This window comes from Coenobita brevimanus, chromosome 107 (assembly GCF_032717465.1).
Source record: "Coenobita brevimanus isolate Jiangsu-jjx chromosome 107, ASM3271746v2, whole genome shotgun sequence".
Lineage (NCBI taxonomy): Eukaryota > Metazoa > Arthropoda > Malacostraca > Decapoda > Coenobitidae > Coenobita > Coenobita brevimanus.
The window spans coordinates 25,464,431-25,483,647 of NC_137060.1; the positions used below are offsets into that span (position 1 = coordinate 25,464,431).

The 19,217-nt window shown below is 39.0% G+C and overlaps 1 protein-coding gene across 1 annotated transcript; it reads right to left on the bottom strand.

The window, feature by feature from the left end:
• Window positions 1-8,873: 8,873 nt before the first annotated feature.
• Window positions 8,874-17,848, bottom strand: LOC145416746 (uncharacterized). The gene is made up of 3 exons (XM_080285671.1): window positions 17,818-17,848; window positions 12,344-12,765; window positions 8,874-10,646 (listed from the first exon to the last, which is right to left on the bottom strand). The coding sequence occupies exons 1-3, from the start codon at window positions 17,846-17,848 to the stop codon at window positions 8,874-8,876; spliced, it is 2,226 nt and encodes a 741-aa protein (XP_080141797.1).
• Between the last annotated feature and the right edge of the window lie 1,369 nt (window positions 17,849-19,217).

Consider the following 19,217-nt stretch of genomic DNA (forward strand, 5'->3'; position numbering starts at 1 on the left):
AAGTTGATGAGGCTAGGAAATTGATGGATATGAATTGGATGAAGCATTGACACATTCACTTTGTCTGGCAGATGTATATGAAGTGCATATCATCATCATGCAGAACTCCTTTCCCACCCAGTGGCAGGGTGAGGAGTAGCAATGTCCTGACGGTCCAAGTTTTCCCAGTCCAATGGCCACGCTTCCATTCACTCATCATTCAAGCCCCCAGAATCCTGGCACTATCTGATATGCCAAAAACATTCACCACATTCTGTAGCTTCACATAAACATATCTGATAGAGTCAGTCCTGACACTGTCACATTAAAAAGGGATGCCAAATCCTTAATCATGCACTTCTTATCGCAACATTCATCCAGCTAGCTCGATCTCTTGTCTGGCCCCCTAGCCTCACCGACTTCCCTACCTCTCTTCCTCACACGCTCATCCATCATATTCCTCCACCTTCTCCTTGGCCTACCTCACCTCCTTCCTCCTTCAGATTCGCTCAGATATACCTTTTTCACCACCCTGTTATTATGCATTCTCTCCACGTGACCATAACTTCTCAGTACACTCTCTTTGATTCTATTGCCCATAGACTTCCTTACTCCACATCTTTCACAAATCACATTATTTCGTATCCACTTTCTGTTCTCCACATACATTCCTCAGCAGTCCCATCTCAACTGCTGTCACTCTTGACTTTTCATTTTCATTCCACACCATAATCTCACATCCATATGTTAAATTTTGCACTAACACTCCTTCCTGTAAGCCTCGTGCAGCTGCAACACTCAAGCCTCTGTTTCATGTCAGGGCCTTCATAGCACCAACTACTTTCCTTCCTTGTGTCACTCTACTCTCCACTTCTTTTGCATCTTTTCCTCTCTTTTTCTGTCACTGTACCCAGGCATTTTTGAACCCCCACACCAGTTCCAGTCTCTCTTCATTCAGTATAACATCACACTGGGAGTCACCTTCTCTTTCAATAACCATCACTTTACTCTTTTCTGTATACTGTATACTCTCGAGGCACAATGCTCACAGACATCAGCAAAACTCTACACTAGTCTACCAAGTTCTTGTCTGGTACTGCATCATCAACATATAACAAATTTGAGATATTCCATTCATTACCAATGCCATCCCTCTCTCCATTACTCATGTTTTTACTTCTCTCATCATCCCATCCATATATATATATATATATATATATATATATATATATATATAATATAATATAATATAATATAATATAATATATTGAACAACCTTGAGGATATCACACAACCTTGTCTCATGCTTACACCAATCGTGAACCATTCACTTAATGACCATTTACCCTTACACATGCATTGCTACCATCATGAAAACTTTTGACAACACCTAGCACCTTACCATCTACGCTGTACATGCGCAAAACCTTCTACAATCCTTCTCTGTCTACTTTGTTGTAAGCTTTTTCCAGATCCATGAAAGCCATAAATACCATATAGTCCTTCTCGCAAGCCTTCTCCAATGTCTTACTGCAAATATTTGATCCACACATCCTCTGCCACTCCCAAAGACATCCTGTTCGTCACTCACTAGGCCTTCTGATATCTCTCTTACTTTACCTTTAATAATTCTTCCATATACCTTCCCTACCACACACAATAAACTTATGCCACAATAATTCTTGCACTCACGTCGCTCACATTTTTGTACAAGAGTACAATAACAGCCTTTTTCCACTCTGGTGGCACAGTTTCACTTATCCATGCCTTCTTACATATCTCCAACAAGCACTTCATTCCTCTCTGTCCAGTACACTTAATCATCTCTGCATACACCTTATCAACCCCAGCTGCTTTCCCATTTTTCATTTGCTTCACAGCATTCTTCACCTGTGCGAGTATCACATTTCCTGGCACTGCATTCCTTCTCTGCACAGCCCCCAAACCAATCATGTTTTCAGTGGCTCTGCTCTCTCTGTTACCATTCATCAGGCTTTCAAAATAGTCTTTCCATCTGGTCCGTCCTTCATCCCCATGGGTTAATATTCTACCACATACATCCTTCACACTTTCACATTTCTTTCTGCTGTCTCTTCTACATTTCTGCACCTCTTTCTGGAATAACTTCCTATTTCAGAGTAATTTGCATTCATTTTTCATCCTAGATTATCATTTACCTCCTCCTTTTTCCTCTTCACCAGTTTGTCAAAAATGAAAAATAAAAAGGTTAGACTTGTGAGGTGGAGCCAGGATTTAGGGGATTTGAATGATGTGTGAACAATTGTTTGGCCTTTCCTATTCTTTTTGAAGGGGGGGAGGCTGCTGATAGTCCTTTTTTTATTTATTTATTTTTTTTTTTTTTCCCACATCATGTCCTTAAGTGGGAAAAGGGTCAGGATGATTATAATGATGAGGATTTCTTCATTCCAGTATTGTATTTGCACTTATGATCAACAACAGCAACTTATGACAACCACACATTCTTAATGGTTGTAAGGAACACAAAATCTCCATCATCCAGTGCTTCATTTTTGTTTATTTTATATTTTTGCCATGAATGTACATACCATGACCTCAGACTTAAACACTGGTATTTCATAGTCATCTTAGAAATCTATAAAGCTATGATACAATGGACACTGACTCCCTCACCACCCATCATGGAACACTTCATCTTCTCCCTGCTAATCACTGAATACCTTATATCTGTGCTTACATCAGGGATTTTCTGCCAGTAATTTCCGAGTTTTTGTTACAACACATAAACCCGCTTATCTTGTCACATAAAACACTACACTGCATTACTGTACTAAACTGCAACATTAATGATTCGGATGATGCCAAGACCCCGGCTTGTACCTTTCACATACTTATGATACTAAAAACTGAACCAACAATACACTCCATAAAGGGTTTTGCACAACACCGAACCTTTCTTTTATCTTAGCCCTATATTTCGTACACGCAGCAAAACACACACGTCTGCTTTCTTAGAACAATACATTTATGCAACACAAGTAGTAAAGCACATTGCCACACACATAGTTAAAAATATCACAGTGCGGAGGCATATTTTACACAGGGACAGTTAACATGCCTGATTTTGTGCGAGTTTTCCTTGTAATTTTCCTTACCCCCCTCCCCCCCTTATTATTGCATTTTTTATAAATTTTTTTCACAGTTCTAACCAGGGATGTTTTCCATCCCATTCACAGAACAATACTATGTCAATTTCTAATCAACTTAATAAAATTCCCATTATCTTTATATATTATGATATTGCATTTTTTCATCGTCTTCAGTACTGCAACACCTGTTCCTCTTCTTTTTCCTCTTGCTGAACGCATGTTAGCTACTGTCATGTATATATCTACTCTCATCTTTTCTTTTCAGCATTAAATAATCTTCCATCTCAGTCCCCTTTTATTCTCCCTCTACACCTGCCTTTAACTTGTACAAAATTAGGCTGTTAACTTCTCTCTGTACATTACCCGAAGGTTGTACAACCACATGAAACGGCAACATTTGATAAACAGTTTGATATACAGAAAATATCCCGTGGCTAATTTACCAAACGGTATACAGTATGTACAAAGCAGTTAATAAAGGGTACAAACAAGCTAGCCAGAGGTCAGAAAACATACTCTAGAAAGCTTGGAACTTGGTTTACATATGCCATCCAGCCAAAACATCAACAGAAGGAAAACAGTGCAGCTTACAAACGTTTTATTCATCGCAGCCATGTCCAACAGAATAATTTCAGGAACAACACTTATTCAAAATTATACGTCATAATTTGTGATCGAAAGATTTTTTTATATGCCAGTCCCAAGGAGAGAAAAGAATGCATTTTGTAACCTGTGGCCCTGAAGCAATCTCAAGCAGCTGTACAGCAAAGCATAACTAGCAGTAGAGCAGAAAACAGGACAGTTTGTATTGACTCCAGTTGAAATTATCCAAGTTTATCAGTACATACTAAATAACAAAATTCATCTACCTATAACAGCTCTCTAAATGTTTTACCCTTGTAACATTGAATTTTTACAACTAAACTGAGGAAGCACTACAGTAGTTGAATTGCAGGACATCCTTATTCATGTAGGTTACATTAAGTACTAGTATACAGTTGTAGAGAGTACTGTTTTGAGTCTGATAACAGAGGTAGTCGAGAAGTAGCCAAACTGATGCTGTCGTGTAATGTCATGAAGAGTAACAGTACACATCTAATTTTATGGGTGGTTGTACATCTGACTAGATACTGTACTGTAATTTAGACATGTAACAGCAAAGTTTTCTCTTGTGCAAAATATAGTATGTAGGGACAATATATGCATGGTGGGAAGGGGGTGCTGCATTAATTTTCACTATACTGTTCATACTGTGTATCCATGAAACATAAGCATGCCCTGCTATCATATACCTGACATCTCATGTTGCTGGAAAAGAGCAGCAGCATACAACCACTTCTTAGGTATAACAAGAAGACTTGAAACTGTCAAGAGTTCTCCCATCACAGAGCACAGAACTGTAGGTTTTAGGTGCAGCCAATCAAATAATACAAGACAAGGCTCAAGAAATACAGGATGAGGAATAAACCTGATTTAAACTTGTTGTACTACACAGTTTTATAGTGCTAGTATTATAATATCTTGCCAGCTCGTAGTACTCAGCGTGTGGCCTCTCATTAGTGCAAAGTACTGTGATAGTGACAGCAAAAGCAAGACTAAGCATAACTGGAAGAAAGCATCTACTTATATATACATGTCTACAGGTTGCTAAAAGCATTTAAGGTACGTACAGTACAAACATTTTTTGCGGCAGGATGATTTGAAACTTATAAAAGATAAGTTAAGGAAAAAAAAAAATTGTGGATAAAAAAAAAAAGGAATTATAAAACTGTTGTGCTTGCAGGTGAACAAGAATCACAGCTTTTCAAAACTTTCAGCAGTGAATTTTATTTTCACCCATTATTCACCTTGGTTTAATGATGTCACTTCTTTAAAATTTCAGTGAGGGATGCATCCATTTGGTATTTAACTTCACCGTGCTAAATATATTTTCTGAAGTACTAACAGTAGACATGAGGCAGGAAGGTACTTGGGAGGGCAGCAGTTGTGTATCTTTGGTATGGATCATGAAGTCTAACCTCAAGAAATAATTATTTACAGGAATGAGTCCAAGAAGCAAGTAGGAATGTAAAATAATCTTCAAAAGGCAACTGAATGTGCAGTATAGTGGTGTTAAATGAGAACAGCACAAACTAATTAACCCTGTGAGTATGGGGATGTCTTGTTCAGTTTATTCTTGCCACTTCCTGATGATTTTATACTGCTTGGAACAGACTTTTTGAACTGGAGGGGTTAGATATTGCATTAATGAACTCCTTTCAGTATAAGAAGCCATTACAAAATTCAATAAAATCACCTGGTAGCAACAAGAACAAGCTAACAGGGATGTCACAAGGATTCTTAGTATTAAAGAAACTAAATATAACCAAGGATGTACAGATTCCATCAGCATTCAAAATTGTGGTGTGGTAGGTGTAGAAAATTAGGGGTTCATAATGCAGATTTCATGGAAGCATGGGATTGAATGAAGATATAAGGTGAGGGTCCTCCCTTACAGACATGTTCAAATTTGTCTTCATTAATGGAAGATGAAAATGTACTTAAAGATGCATATGATTACACAGAACTACTCACGGTTCAAATGAAAAAGGGGGATTATTGATAAGGATTTCTATTTTCAAAAACTTTTCTAAAACTATACACAATCCTCAAATATGAAGAACATCCACAACAACAACAAACATAACATACATCTCACTTCTAGCATTGCAGGGGTGTTGGAGGGTGAAGAGGGAATTAATAATGTGCAGTAGCAATTAAAAATTATTACTAGATGGAAATACTTGGAATACAAAATGAATACTTGATTTGATGGGCTAAATGTAAAGAAATACAAATGGAATGGGTAGCTAACAAACAGTATACAGAAAATATAATAGGATAACTTTCTTTATGCGACAATTGTTTGATATACCAAAGAAGATAAACAGTAAAAGGAAGAATAACAGGTACTATGATTAACAGTAATAAGCAATATTCATTTTAAGTTCAAGATAAATTAAGCTCAAACAAATTTCAACTACATACTATGACTAGAGAAATGCTAAAATCTTTTAATTTCAAAAACCATGAACACAACAGTACTAACCCCTTCAATATGATAATGCATTACTTTAGTTTATTGTTGCTGCCTTCAGATAAATTTAATGCAACTTGGGAAAGATGTCTCGTAAAGACGTTGCTAAAAGCTATATCTAACCCCTGCAGTCTGCAAAGTCTCTTAGTGAAATGAGACTGTCTGAAGGTAACATGAACTGTTGTTGTGGCCTCAGCCTTATGTGAACATAATCCCAGTGGACTGTGAACTTAATGTCCTTTTCCTGCAGTCCACCATCCTCCTTCTGGGGAATATGGATGAGTTTAGGGACGTTTGTATAACCAGACTGGTTATATTGGTGCCACCACATGTAGGCATCCCTCTCCAAAACCATGGGAAAAAAAAAAAATCAGACTGAAGAGGTTAAATGAGTACATCCCCCCAAAGTCCTGAATGGGATTCTTACAGTGTCTTACACAGCACCTGGACGTATATTATGAGCAGTTGCCCCAGAATTAACACATTTGGCTTAGTACAGTACTGTATTAACCTATTAATGGCAGCAGGATTTTTAAAATCACAAATACAAGCACATATCAGATTTCACCAAAGGATCTAAACTTATAAAGCAACACCTTTCATTGCCAGTTTGGTGAACTTTTTCACATACCGAGTATTTCATAACATTTTACATTGGCCAGTTTACTAATTCTAAACTACTACATAATAACAACATGAAAGGAAACTACACTACATTACCCAATAATACAAGTAAATTCCATTTTTACAGAACACTACTAACAGTGCCATGTTTACAGTGTCACACAATAGTGGCAGTTTGGATCTTGTCTTAGTTTTCATCTAATTAGAAAATATAAGGATTCTGTCTGCTTTGATGAACACAATACATAATGTTTTCACTGGCTGCAGTAGTGACAGGGTACTAGAAAATAATGAAGTTTTCATTATTCCCATGACACTGTGAAGCCCACTGTAAAAAAGAGGTCTATGAGGTTTCGTCTGCATGTTCATGAAGTAAAATTATAAAACCTTGTTGTCAAATCTTAAATGATCTTTCCAACAAACACTCTTGCTAAAAATGGAATTCAACAGTACAGTATCTCCATAAAATCTGCAACCACAAAAACACAACACCTCCAATAACTCAATACAGTAATTCAAATTTTGGAATGTCTACCATATTTCTCTATTTAACAACTGATAACACGCAAGATTATTACAGTGCAACAAATGAAAGACAAGGTAAAAAAGAATACATCTAGAACACAGGAATGAGATTACCAAAGGATACCATGGAATAACAGTTTAAAGGACTGTGAAGTCATAACACAGTCCTAAAGATATCTGTAAGGTAAAGCATATCAGTTTTACAGCTGCTTCACATCATTAACATTCATACAAGCATCTTTACATTCACTGTGCAAGCTTGATATTTTTTATTTTATTTTTTATTTTTACATAACTACCTATGGATATAAAACCTTAAACATATACAGCACATTAATTATAAAAAATCAAAAGCTCCTGTATAGCATATCAGTTACTATATATTATTAGCCAACAATATTTTTGCTTCATCAGCCATCATTTTATATCGTATTACTGTATGATATATTTGGCATATCTGATTATGGCACAAGACCCATACACTTAGTGAGGTAATGACAAAATGTATAGCCTCTTAATTCATACACCTTTGGCACCATCATTTGTTTCCACTGATTGGGATAACATTACACTATAGTAAAATCTTCCTGAACCAGGCTGCCTTAAACACCATCCAGAATAATTCACTGTTCTCATTTCCTGTTTTTCACATTTCAGACTTAGACTCCAATAACCTTAGATGCACTATAATCTCTCAGTAAAATAAATGGGAGTACATAAGTTACCTTTAGCAAGAGGTCTGAATTACACCTTAGTGGTGCGCCTCTTAGCCTTTTGTTTCTCTCGTAATTTATACCTACCATATTGGTGCAGAGAGATGTAACTATAGTGTATGTTGTCATATAAACTTTGATTTAAGTGATTTAGAGCTTAAAAAGAAAAAAAAAGTATAATTATGACTGCACACTATTACTGCAGCTTGCCAATATTCACCTATCTGTCAGGCATTAGAATAGTAAAACTCAACTTTATATATATATATATACTGTATATATTAATTATGCTTATATAATCAACAAAGTTTACCTAGGTCTTTTTAAATCATAAGATAACCTTTACCGTAAATCTTTTATAAGATTGTCTGTAATACCATTGACAAGTTTGCGTTTCAACCATGAAACTGTGAATGACATGATAACGGATAGACTGATACTGTAAATCTTCTTTCACAGATTATTCACTAATGGTTCTTGGTTAACAATCAGCATCAGCAGTAACAAGATCATGTGTTTGTAACCTTTTGAACATTCCTCAGATAACTATAATTACCGTAATTATTTTTTTTCTCCAAGGGCAGTCTGAAATGCAAGTTTTTTTTTTTTTTTTGTAACTGCATGGACATATTTAATTGGTTTAAGCACTCACACTTAAAAACACTTCACTCAAAAATGCAGCAACTCTCAGCACACACCACTTCATATACTGTCCATTCATCTTTGTGATATCCATTTAGATTTAGTTACCTAGTTACCAGCACAACACACAATTTAACATGCATTCATTTTAGTAATATTAAGTTACATTTAGCTTCCTAGTTACCTTCAACACTTGCTCCAGCCCCCTAACCAGCCTCGCAGCACCTCCTCCCTCACTACGGCTGTTTGAGTTCCATTGACGGGAATTTGTACCTGAATCTGGGCCGGAATCAGTTGCCCCTCCACTGGTTGCTGCTCTAGGGTTGGGCAGGGAGCTGGTGCAGGGGTAGGGGAAGTGACAGGTGCTGGAGCTAGGGTCGTGACAGTAACTGGAGAGCCTTCAGCGGAGATTACTGGGGAGGCTGGAGCTGCGATAATGGCACTGGCTGGTATGGTTGTGATTATCTGCTGACCAGGCTGTTCAGTAGGTATGTTTGGTGGGTCGCAGAAGCACCATGTTTGCCACTGGTTACAGCTACCCTCGATAAATGTCAAAACATGCGCATGGTGGTTTTGGCAGTTGTTGGCAGGTCGGGCTGGTTTGGGTGGCTGTCCGGGCCCCTGTGCCAGCATTAACTGAGGAATCTGTGTTGTGATGGTCTGGGGTGCACTGGCCAGTACTTCCTCAGTTGTGCTAATTGGCTGCTGAATTATGACATGTTGCAGGGTGATGCTCTGTTGTGGTATATCCTGTTGCTGCTGTGGAGGCTGCTGTTGCTGCTGCTGCTGCTCTGGCTGTATCGGCTGTGGTTGTTCTTGTGGCTGTGTGATAATGACAGGGTTTTCGTAGTTTATTGTGTACGTGACTTGTTCCTGGGGCTTCTTCTTGATCTGAACTGGTTGTTGTAATTTGATGTACTTCTCAATAACTCCCTCTTCTTTGATCTCTGCATTGTTCAGCTGGTTGCCCACTATCCTCCGGACATCTTCATGGAGGGATATAATGTGGCGTTTGAGATTTCGCTTCTCACAAAATGTAGCATTGCATATCTCACATGCATATGGTTTTACACCTGTTTCCTTGAATGATCCGGGCTTGTTTTCTGGTTTTTTCCTCAAGGGTCTCTCCCCAGTGTGAATCATCTTGTGTCGCATGAGGGAGGGGTACTGCTGGAAGGAAGCTGGACAGGAATCACAGCGGTAAGGCTTTGGGGGTGCGTGGATACGCTTGTGAACCTTGAGATCCCCAGATGAGGAAAATCCAACCTGACATACTTCGCACCTAAAAGGAGTGTTGCCATTGTGTGTCATCTGGTGCCACTTGAGGTTGTTCTTCCGACTGAATGCTGCATCACACTGGTCACACTTAAAGGGTTTAATTCCAGTATGGCTAATTTTGTGACGCTTCAGGTCAATTGCCTGGCCAAACGACGCTGGGCAGAGATCACACTGATAGGGCTTTTCACCCGTGTGAGTATATAGGTGTCTCTGCATGTTGCTCTTCACCACAAACGTCATGTCACAGAAGGCACACTTGTAAGGTTTTTCCCCTGTGTGGCTTCGTCGGTGCCTCTTCAAGCTGCTGTTCTGTGTGAAGGAGGCCTCGCACTGGTCACACCGGTAGGGCTTGACCTGTGTGTGGGTTCTTACATGTGTCTTGAGATGTGAAATCTGCTTGAAGTTACTGTTGCAGATGTCACATGTGTATGGTTTCTCCCCTGTGTGTGTGCGCTTGTGAATGTTCAAGTGGCCACTCTGAACAAATGCAGCGCCACACTCTTGACACACATAAGGCTTCTCCCCCTTGTGCACCCTCATGTGGATGCGATAGCTGGCATAGTGTGTGAATTTACTGGAACACATCTTGCATGCCAAGCTAGTGCGGTGGTGTCTCTTTCGGTGGCACATAAGACGCTTCAGCCGGTCAAAGACTTCCTCACACAGGTCACACTCATATTTCTGGAACAAGGAAACATCATCAGCATTTACAGGACACAAAGAACATGCTCACTACAAGCCCACTAGCTCATTTAATCAGCTATTTTCAGCATTTATCATGAGCTACTGTATTTACTGTAATGTACTGTATTAGTTCAAGTGACTTCTACATATCTGAGAATACCGTAACAGTATTAGCTGTTTTGTATATAATGTACACCGCTTCCCGTCCGATAAGCGAAGTTAAGCAACATTGGGTCTGGTTAGTACTTGGATGGGTGATCGCCTGGGAACACCAGATGCTGTTGGCATAACTCCCTACGTGTCAAGTGGGGTTGGTGGAGGATTAGTGCCCCTCCCTGTAAAACAATTAACTCTAAGCCCTTGACCACCCCGTTTGGGATACATGGCGTCTGGCAATGGATGGATGGGTGGGTATATAATGTGACTGTTCATCATCATCATCATCATATCATCATCATCTTTTCTTTTTCCATCCTAAAAATAGAGTGAGCTAGGATCCAGAAAACAAGGAAAGACAGCATGAATGAGGTAAAACTATCAACAGCAACTTGGACTGAAATTTACCAGGAATTCCTTGGAAGAACTATTCAGAAGGTATCATACCATGAAATTCTTTGGTTGATTATCCTAACTGCGTCTGTCAAGTACTTTTTTTTTATTTTATTTTTTTTAAAGCTAAAAAGCTAATCAAAATCTGAGGCTCAAGGTCAATAAGGTTAGTATTTTAGATGGCACAGTGTTAGAGTTTGAAAATTAAATGGCTGGGAGATGTTGGAAATACCATACTTTGGCAATTTTACTGGATGCTTAAACTGAATACAGTATCTGTATAACATTAAAGATACTACAATTAATTCCTGCATTAATGTATGTATTAATGAATGTATTAATGAATGTAGGGAAGAGTAAAGTGATGGTCTTTGAGAGAGGTGAAGTCAGTGAATGTACAGCGAGGTTGGATGGTGAGGAATTGGAAAATGTGAGTACGTTTAAGTATTTGGGTAGTGTGATGAGTAAGGATGGAGGTTTGGAGGGTGAAGTGCTTGAAAGGGTACAGCAGGGAAGAAAGGTTGCTGGTTCCTTGAAAGCAGTGATAAGAAACAGGGAAGTGAGCATGGAAGTAAAAAAGTTACTACATGACAGTATTGTGATACCAACTCTAACATACGGAAGTGAAGCTTGGACATTGTTGGAAGGACACAAGTCAAGAGTGAGAGCAGTGGAAATGAGTTATTTAAGAGGAGCCTGTGGAGTCATGTGGAGAGAAAGGCTGACGAATGAGGATATAAAGGAGCGTTGTGGTGTGGATGTGGATGTGATAGGAAGCGTTGTGAGGAACACACTGAGGTGGTTTGGCCATGTGGAGAGGATGGAGGGTGAAAGACTGACGAAGAGAGTGTATATGAGTAAGGTGGAGGGTGGAAGAGGGAGGGGGAGACCGAGGATGAGATGGAGGGATGGGGTGGAGAGGTATATGAGAGAGGGGGGTGTGAGTTGGGAGCAGGGCAGTGAAATGGCGGGGGACAGGGTGACTTGGAGGCGATTTGTTTGTGACCACCCCAAACGGGATTGAGGCGTCTGGCAATAGACAGATAGATAGATTAATGTTTTAAGTTACAGTACAAATATATCTGCTTTGCAATAAGTGAATAATAAAATTATACACATGCACAGTTTCACACACATGTACGCACCTCAGTCTGATCTTCTGTGTGTACTCTGGAGTGTGCGCGCAGTTGACTTAGACGTGAAAAGCTCTCAGGACAGTCAACACAAGTATAAATTCTTGATAATCTTGGAATCCTTTCATATTTCTTTCTTGGTCTCTTCCCATTTTTCTTCATCCTCCTCAGACTCCTCCTGGGGCCGGGAGACTCGCCTAAATTCTCGTCATTGCTCTCCCTGTCGCTCTCTGTCTTTTGCTCATCCTCCAGGTCACCATATTCATCCATGGCAAGGCAGTCTCGGATGAACTTTTCCTCGGCCACTGCATTCTCCAGTTTGAGAGCAATGTCGGCCTGGGTGATGCTGGTATTTATATTGGTCTCTTCTTCTTGCTCGGTGGTCGGCAGGGTCGGGTATGAGGTCAGGGAAGGGGGGGAGCTTGGATAGGTGTCTGGGGGAGGAGAGGGGGAGGGAGGAGCAGGGTCCAGAGGGGGAGGGGAGTCCATTGCCCAACACTAGTGAGGAGGAGCTCTCTGGAGGTGAAAAAATAAAATCATTGTCTCATCATCCAGACCAAGTATTCCACCTATCAATGGGGTGAGAAAGCAAGAAAAATGGTATTGTAGATGGTATGAGTTTAGTGATAAATCAGTCACTGCAGAGCTGCACTTTGTTAATGATCAAGTTGAATTATGCTGGTCTGGATAACTGACGTTGAAATATGATACTGTGAGGTATAGGACAATAATCTAACATAGGATAGTTGTGGCTGGCTGGATTAAGAGGATAAATTATTAATGAATGGAGTATTGTATGTAGGACTGACTATTTAACAGATAGAGATAATGTACATCACCAGATGATTAGCTCATTCACAATATCAGTGTATAATAACTACTGTATAGCTACTGCTTCTTGATATTTGTTTTATACCAAGTTAACTTATCCGCAAGTGTATTGCCAAGGTAATTAACAAAGGGTCTCCTACCACTGCATTTACCTTTTTAATACAGTGTTTAATCAAATTCATATGAACGCATACACATACTGGTAAAAAATATGAAATAACTCATAGGGGAAATAATAAATTGCACTGAAAAAGAGGATTTCTGACTCTTGTTGGTTTTAAGTGACAATGACTAGTCAGGACAAAATTCCCATACGGCACATAATTGACGACAATCTTATATACGTGCCTGAAACCTGGCTTGAATTATTGACTTTACCTGTATGTTGTAAGTGTCCATAGAATTAGATCTGTCAGGTGCGGCAGCAGACGACCTCCATGTAAACATCACCCTGGCTCATTTATGACTTGTTTTGATTTAGATTCTTACCAAATATTTCTTAGGCATGCTGCTGTGAAAACTAATCAGTGTGTAAGCGATTTTACTATGTGTTTTCGTACGATGCTTTGCTAAATAATGTTTGATGTCAAATATGAGGTAGTTGTTCTCGACTTTTTTTTTTTAGTATTTTTTTATTAATCTTTCTTGATTTTCCTTATGTTTAAAGTTATACATAGAATGCTAATGATATTCTTATTGTGTTCCTTTATATTATAAGTGAGAAAAGTGTACACCATAAGTATAGTTCGATTATCAAAATTTAATTATCGTACACCGACTTGCTGCCAAACGCACGCCACTTTTAGATCAATATTACCAGATTGCTGATATTAACATTTATTTGTTGTCTTATAGTAAACTTTTGGAATATTAGTACACCTCAACTATTTTGTAGGCGTAAAGCATGTTTATCCGTGAAATTGAAGAAAACTTGGACAGCTACTATATATTTTGGTTTTCGTTTTGACTGCTTTAAATTACCTGATTAAATAACATAATATTTTGGGGTTATTATGTGATTTTTATTCATTCGAGAATCCATCAGCATTAATACGTCTGTCATGTGAAGTCGGATTCAATGGGCCGTTCATCAACTGTCAAGTGTCAACAGTTTTCACGTGTTTGGAATGATCCTTCAATGATGGTCCAGTAGTTTTAGACTTTATTGTGTTTTAGGTGAATAGCAGCGTATTTATTTTGGTTCATTAGCATTTGCTGATTGTAAATTTAATTTGACATGTGAGAAAAAACATTATTATATTTGACAAGTACACTGTCAGGTTACTCAACCACATATCTTTGAATTGAAATATTTATTGTTGTAAAAGGTATAGATCTTTCTATGGTAAGTGTAATTACAGTGAAACCAGCTTTACTTACCAGTAGGTGTTGTTATTCGTCGTAGGAGTGACAGTCCAAAGATTTACTAGTAACTAAGGTTGTTGCTGTTGGCGAGAGATCTTGTAAGAGATCTTTACATTTATTTAAGTGCAGCACACTACCGGTATACTCTTTTTTTTTTTTTTTTTTTTTTTTTTTTTTTCCCCCGAGGCAAATTTGCACTTGAGAGGTTGGTGATGATGGCCTGAATGCTTCATGTCTGAATAGCATCTTTGTATTTCAGGTAATTACTAGGTTTCCATTCACAATACAGTATATACCCATAATGATTTGAAATACAGTGATGTTTTTCGAACATGTATTCAGCCAAGCATTGTCAACCTGTCAAGTGCATCTTCACCTCGATAAAAACTGTACTGTATAGTGCCTCAGTGCCATGGGGGTTGTTAGCCAGTGTTCCTACTACCGTACAGTACAACCACACCAGCTGTACTTGATTTAAGATAATCAGAAGCTATAATCTGATATAGGCATTTTTTTCCCTTTAGTGACTCACTGTGCAAGAGGATTGTATAAAAAAAAAAATTATATGCATAGATTTATGGGCATGGGGGTGTGTGCCCCATTGTTTTTTTTGGCAAACTAATAACTTAATAAAAGAATTGATCATTACCAAAATACATGAAGTACTGTAATTAACTTAATGCACTTGCATTTGCCTGTGCATATTATTGTATTCCTATGATGAAAACAGGTAAAATTAAAGCAAATTTTGATAGTTACTATGTAAATACATTTAGTACAATACTAGTTTTGCTCAAATCACGCCTACCCTCCTCCTGCCATTCTTAAATTGCTGGATCCAGCCATGCAAATTATTCTTTAACCCAGATTAATTACACTTACACACAAATAATGTAGGTTTCATGTTCAAATTGAAGTCAAAACAGCAAATCTTAACTTTTGAGGGGGAGGAAGCATTCTTCAGATCGCATTTTTGTCATCTGTGGTAGACCATAGTTTGCCAAGTCATTGATGAAAAATGGTAATTGCATTTTGGGGTAGTAGATATTCATGTGATTGTGTGTTGCAGGATGTGGTTTGCTGTTGGAGAGCCAGGACTAGCTGCTGAATATCCCCTGTCATCGTAGGCCATCCAAAAGACTTCCTACAGCAATAGGACCCCTTAGAACTTTTTCAAAACCTCATTGAACTTCTGCAGGACCCTATAGCACATCTTCACAACCTCTTAGAACCTGTACAGGACCCTTTAGGATTCTTAAGGAGTCCACGACACATACAGGACCACAGGTAAGCTGGCCTTCCTCACTTTGGACTTATTTTTTGTAGAACACTTCCCTTTATCCTCATCCAAGAGTATTGAGTCCTATGTCGTATGCACAGAGTGACATGCTCAGTGTGCATGTGCCAAGTGCCCTTTTTAGTTGCTGGCTGAAAGTATCCATGTGTTATCTCAAGTATTGTGCCATTTATCAACAACATTTTGTGAAATATATGTGTCGGGGAAATATCTGGGTGTCTTATCGACCTATTGGTAACTATAGGTTGATATATAGATATACATATGTTTGTTACGGGCAAATTGTGAAATCAGCCATTTCATGTATTAAGGTTAGTTTAATTTAGGTTGATCTAGGATAAGGTTAGGTTAGGTCCTTCCTCTTCAGTCTTTCTTTCCTTCATTCTTTTCCTTAGTGGTAGGTGGTGGCGACCATCATCCACTCACTTGATGTAATGCTGCCTACTTCTTCCTCAGCCTTTATCATTCTTTTTCTGTGCCTGCCCTCCTCTCTTCCTGTTTCTCCCATCTTTCCTGTCACTTCTTATTGCTTTTCTTTCCTTTACAGGTGGCTTTACATTGAGTGACAAGCCTAATGGTGTCCTGTAAGCCAAGAAACCATTTACAACGCTGGGTGGTAACCATATAACCAAACAATTACGTGCTCCCTACGTGTCATCAAGTGGGTTGGTGGAGGGTTAGTGCCCCTTCCTGTAAAACAAATAACTCAGAGTCAAATGGCCACCCCTAAAGGGATTATGGCGTCTGGCAATAGATAGATAGATAGATTCTTTTCCTTCTGTCTATGGGTGACTACTCTGATTGACAAGCCAAGTGGTTTCCTGTACACCAGGAAACAATTTGTAGTGCTGGGTGGTAACCATATAACCAAATTCTGGTGCCTGGTGCTCCAGTCAGATTGAGCCGGTGCAGATTTATAATCCAAGGGGTAGTTGGTGTTTAATGGTCACGTAATGTCACTCAGGGATGAGTGAGGCTGGGCACTCATCTTAAATGTCAGGACCACCGTGTCTAGCCCTGGGCTCCTATGCTTCTCATGGGGCAACACTGGATTAGATGAATGAATGAATTATTAGTTTTATGCCAGTGCATAACTGTTTGGTGTATTATGCCCTAGCATCGTATACTGTACATCAACTACAGTAGTGTGGTCTACAGGTAACTACTCTTCTGTAGTGTCATAACTGTCCCTTCGTTGCTAGTGCCATTTTCTTGATTAATAGTATCCAATAATTACCTTTTCAGTAATCAGTTTATTTGCTCATTTTTAGTCATTGACCATCCAGTAATTATATAAGTGCAGCTCTTCAATATCATTGGTAATCTTGCACATTAATAATATATTTAAGGATTTGTTGGGAAAAAAGGTTAATTGAATATGAAGGTAATTTTTTGAACTGAGACAAGTGCTTGTAAGTATAGCACTTACATCCCCTTTTACTGGAGTCTCCATCAAGCAGTAATTATCAGATTGAAGGCATAGGCATACGAGACTGGGGGGAGGGGGGCTGAGAGATAGCAGCACTACTACCTCCCACATTCTGCATTCCTGTCCATGGGGAATACAAGAAAATGCTGACCATGTATTCCCTATTAGTCCTTCAGCATTGTCTATCAGTACAGTGTAAGAATTATATCCATTATTTAAATATTTAGAAAAATACTGTAAACAGCATGTCTGTGTGTGGATACAATTCTGTCAACAATTCATGGCACTTACGGTATGTGATTTTTTTTTTTTTTTTTATGGTACTGTTGTACAAGATGTAAAGTAGAGAAAAAAAACAAAAAAAGGGTCATGATGTTTAAAAAGATTGATTATTTACCCTGTGGCATAAATTGGGTCATCATTGCTGTTATGTCAGCATGGACTCCTGTTGTGTCAGTATACCACCTTAAGTGTCACCAGTTTGTATGCACTGGATCCCTTGTTTTGCCCTGGTGAAAGCCTCTGTCTTGTGTCGACATCTGCTAGAACAGATTAAGAAGTTACCTGTCAGTTGCTGTATGCCACAAGTTGTCATGTTCACAGATTTCAGTACAGGTCATTTATATCACTAGCCATTAGTATGACTAAGTAAGCAGTTAGAATGCTAGTGTTTAATATCTGTATTTGTGTCAGCTCTTATAACCCCCAGTCTCTTGTCAGCTGCCAGTCAGATGTGTCCTTGAGTCAGCATGCAGTCCTCTTCCACGCTTTCACTTGTGTATCTGCAAGAATGCTGTATTACTGATTTGTTTCACACTATCAAGACTACTTCAGTAATTGCATATTCCTAAAAATCTCCAGGGTGTATGGTTCTGTGAAATCAGTATAGGTCACTGAAGTTCATTAGTTTATCACACTCTAACTTTTGAGTTAACAGTTCATCAGTATCATTGGTGTCAGTATTATCCTCACTTATTATCACCCTAATTCGTCAGCAATTGGCTTCCTATATTATCCCCCACCATCAGCTCCGATATGTTCATAAAAGTTAATCATGATCTACAACTGCTTGCCTGCAGTTGAGTCTGCTTAGCCAGACAGACCAGGGTTACTTAGCAACAGTACTGTTAAATGGAAAAGGCTCACTAAACTAACAAATGTGCAGTCTGTTTATATGGTTACTACACAGTGTTTCCTAGGCTACAGGAAACCATTTGGCTTGTCACTAAGTATTGTTTAAAAAAAAAAAAAAAAAAAAAAAAAAAAAAAGCACTACATGGAGAGGATATAAAGTTTTCTTCATTCTTTTATTAAGCCAACCCTCAAATCAAGTTAGAATCAGATGTCATGTAAATTACCTGTAGCATTAGCTTATATCCATTCCTTTGCCATGAACAGACAGCCTGGTTTCCTCTTCTCATTGTGGAATCCTTGATGGTCCTCTCACATCTGCAGCTGCAGCAAGATTTACTATAGTTAGTCCACCATAACTGGTTTCTTTTCCAGCTAAGAAAGATTATTCACCATAGTATGAGTCATAAAATCTATCTATCTATCTATAGCCCGACGCCCTAATCCCGCAAAGGGTGGCCGCAGACAAAACGCCTCCAGGTCACTCTGTCACCCACCATTTGACTACCCTCCCCCCAACTCACCCCCCCTCCCTCATATACCTCTCAACTCCATCCCTCCACCTCATCCTCGGTCTACCCCTCCCTCTCCCTCCCTCCACCTCACCTACATACACCCTCTTAGTCAGTCTTTCATTCTCCATCCTCTCCACATGTCCAAACCACCTCAGTGTATTTCTCCTAATCTTTTCAACCACATCCACATCTACCCCACAACGTTCCTTCACTTCTTCATTCGTCAACCTGTCCCTCCATGTCACTCCACATGCTCCTCTCAAGTAACTCATTTCCACTGCTCTCACTCTTGACTTGTTCCCTTCTTGCAAGGTCCAC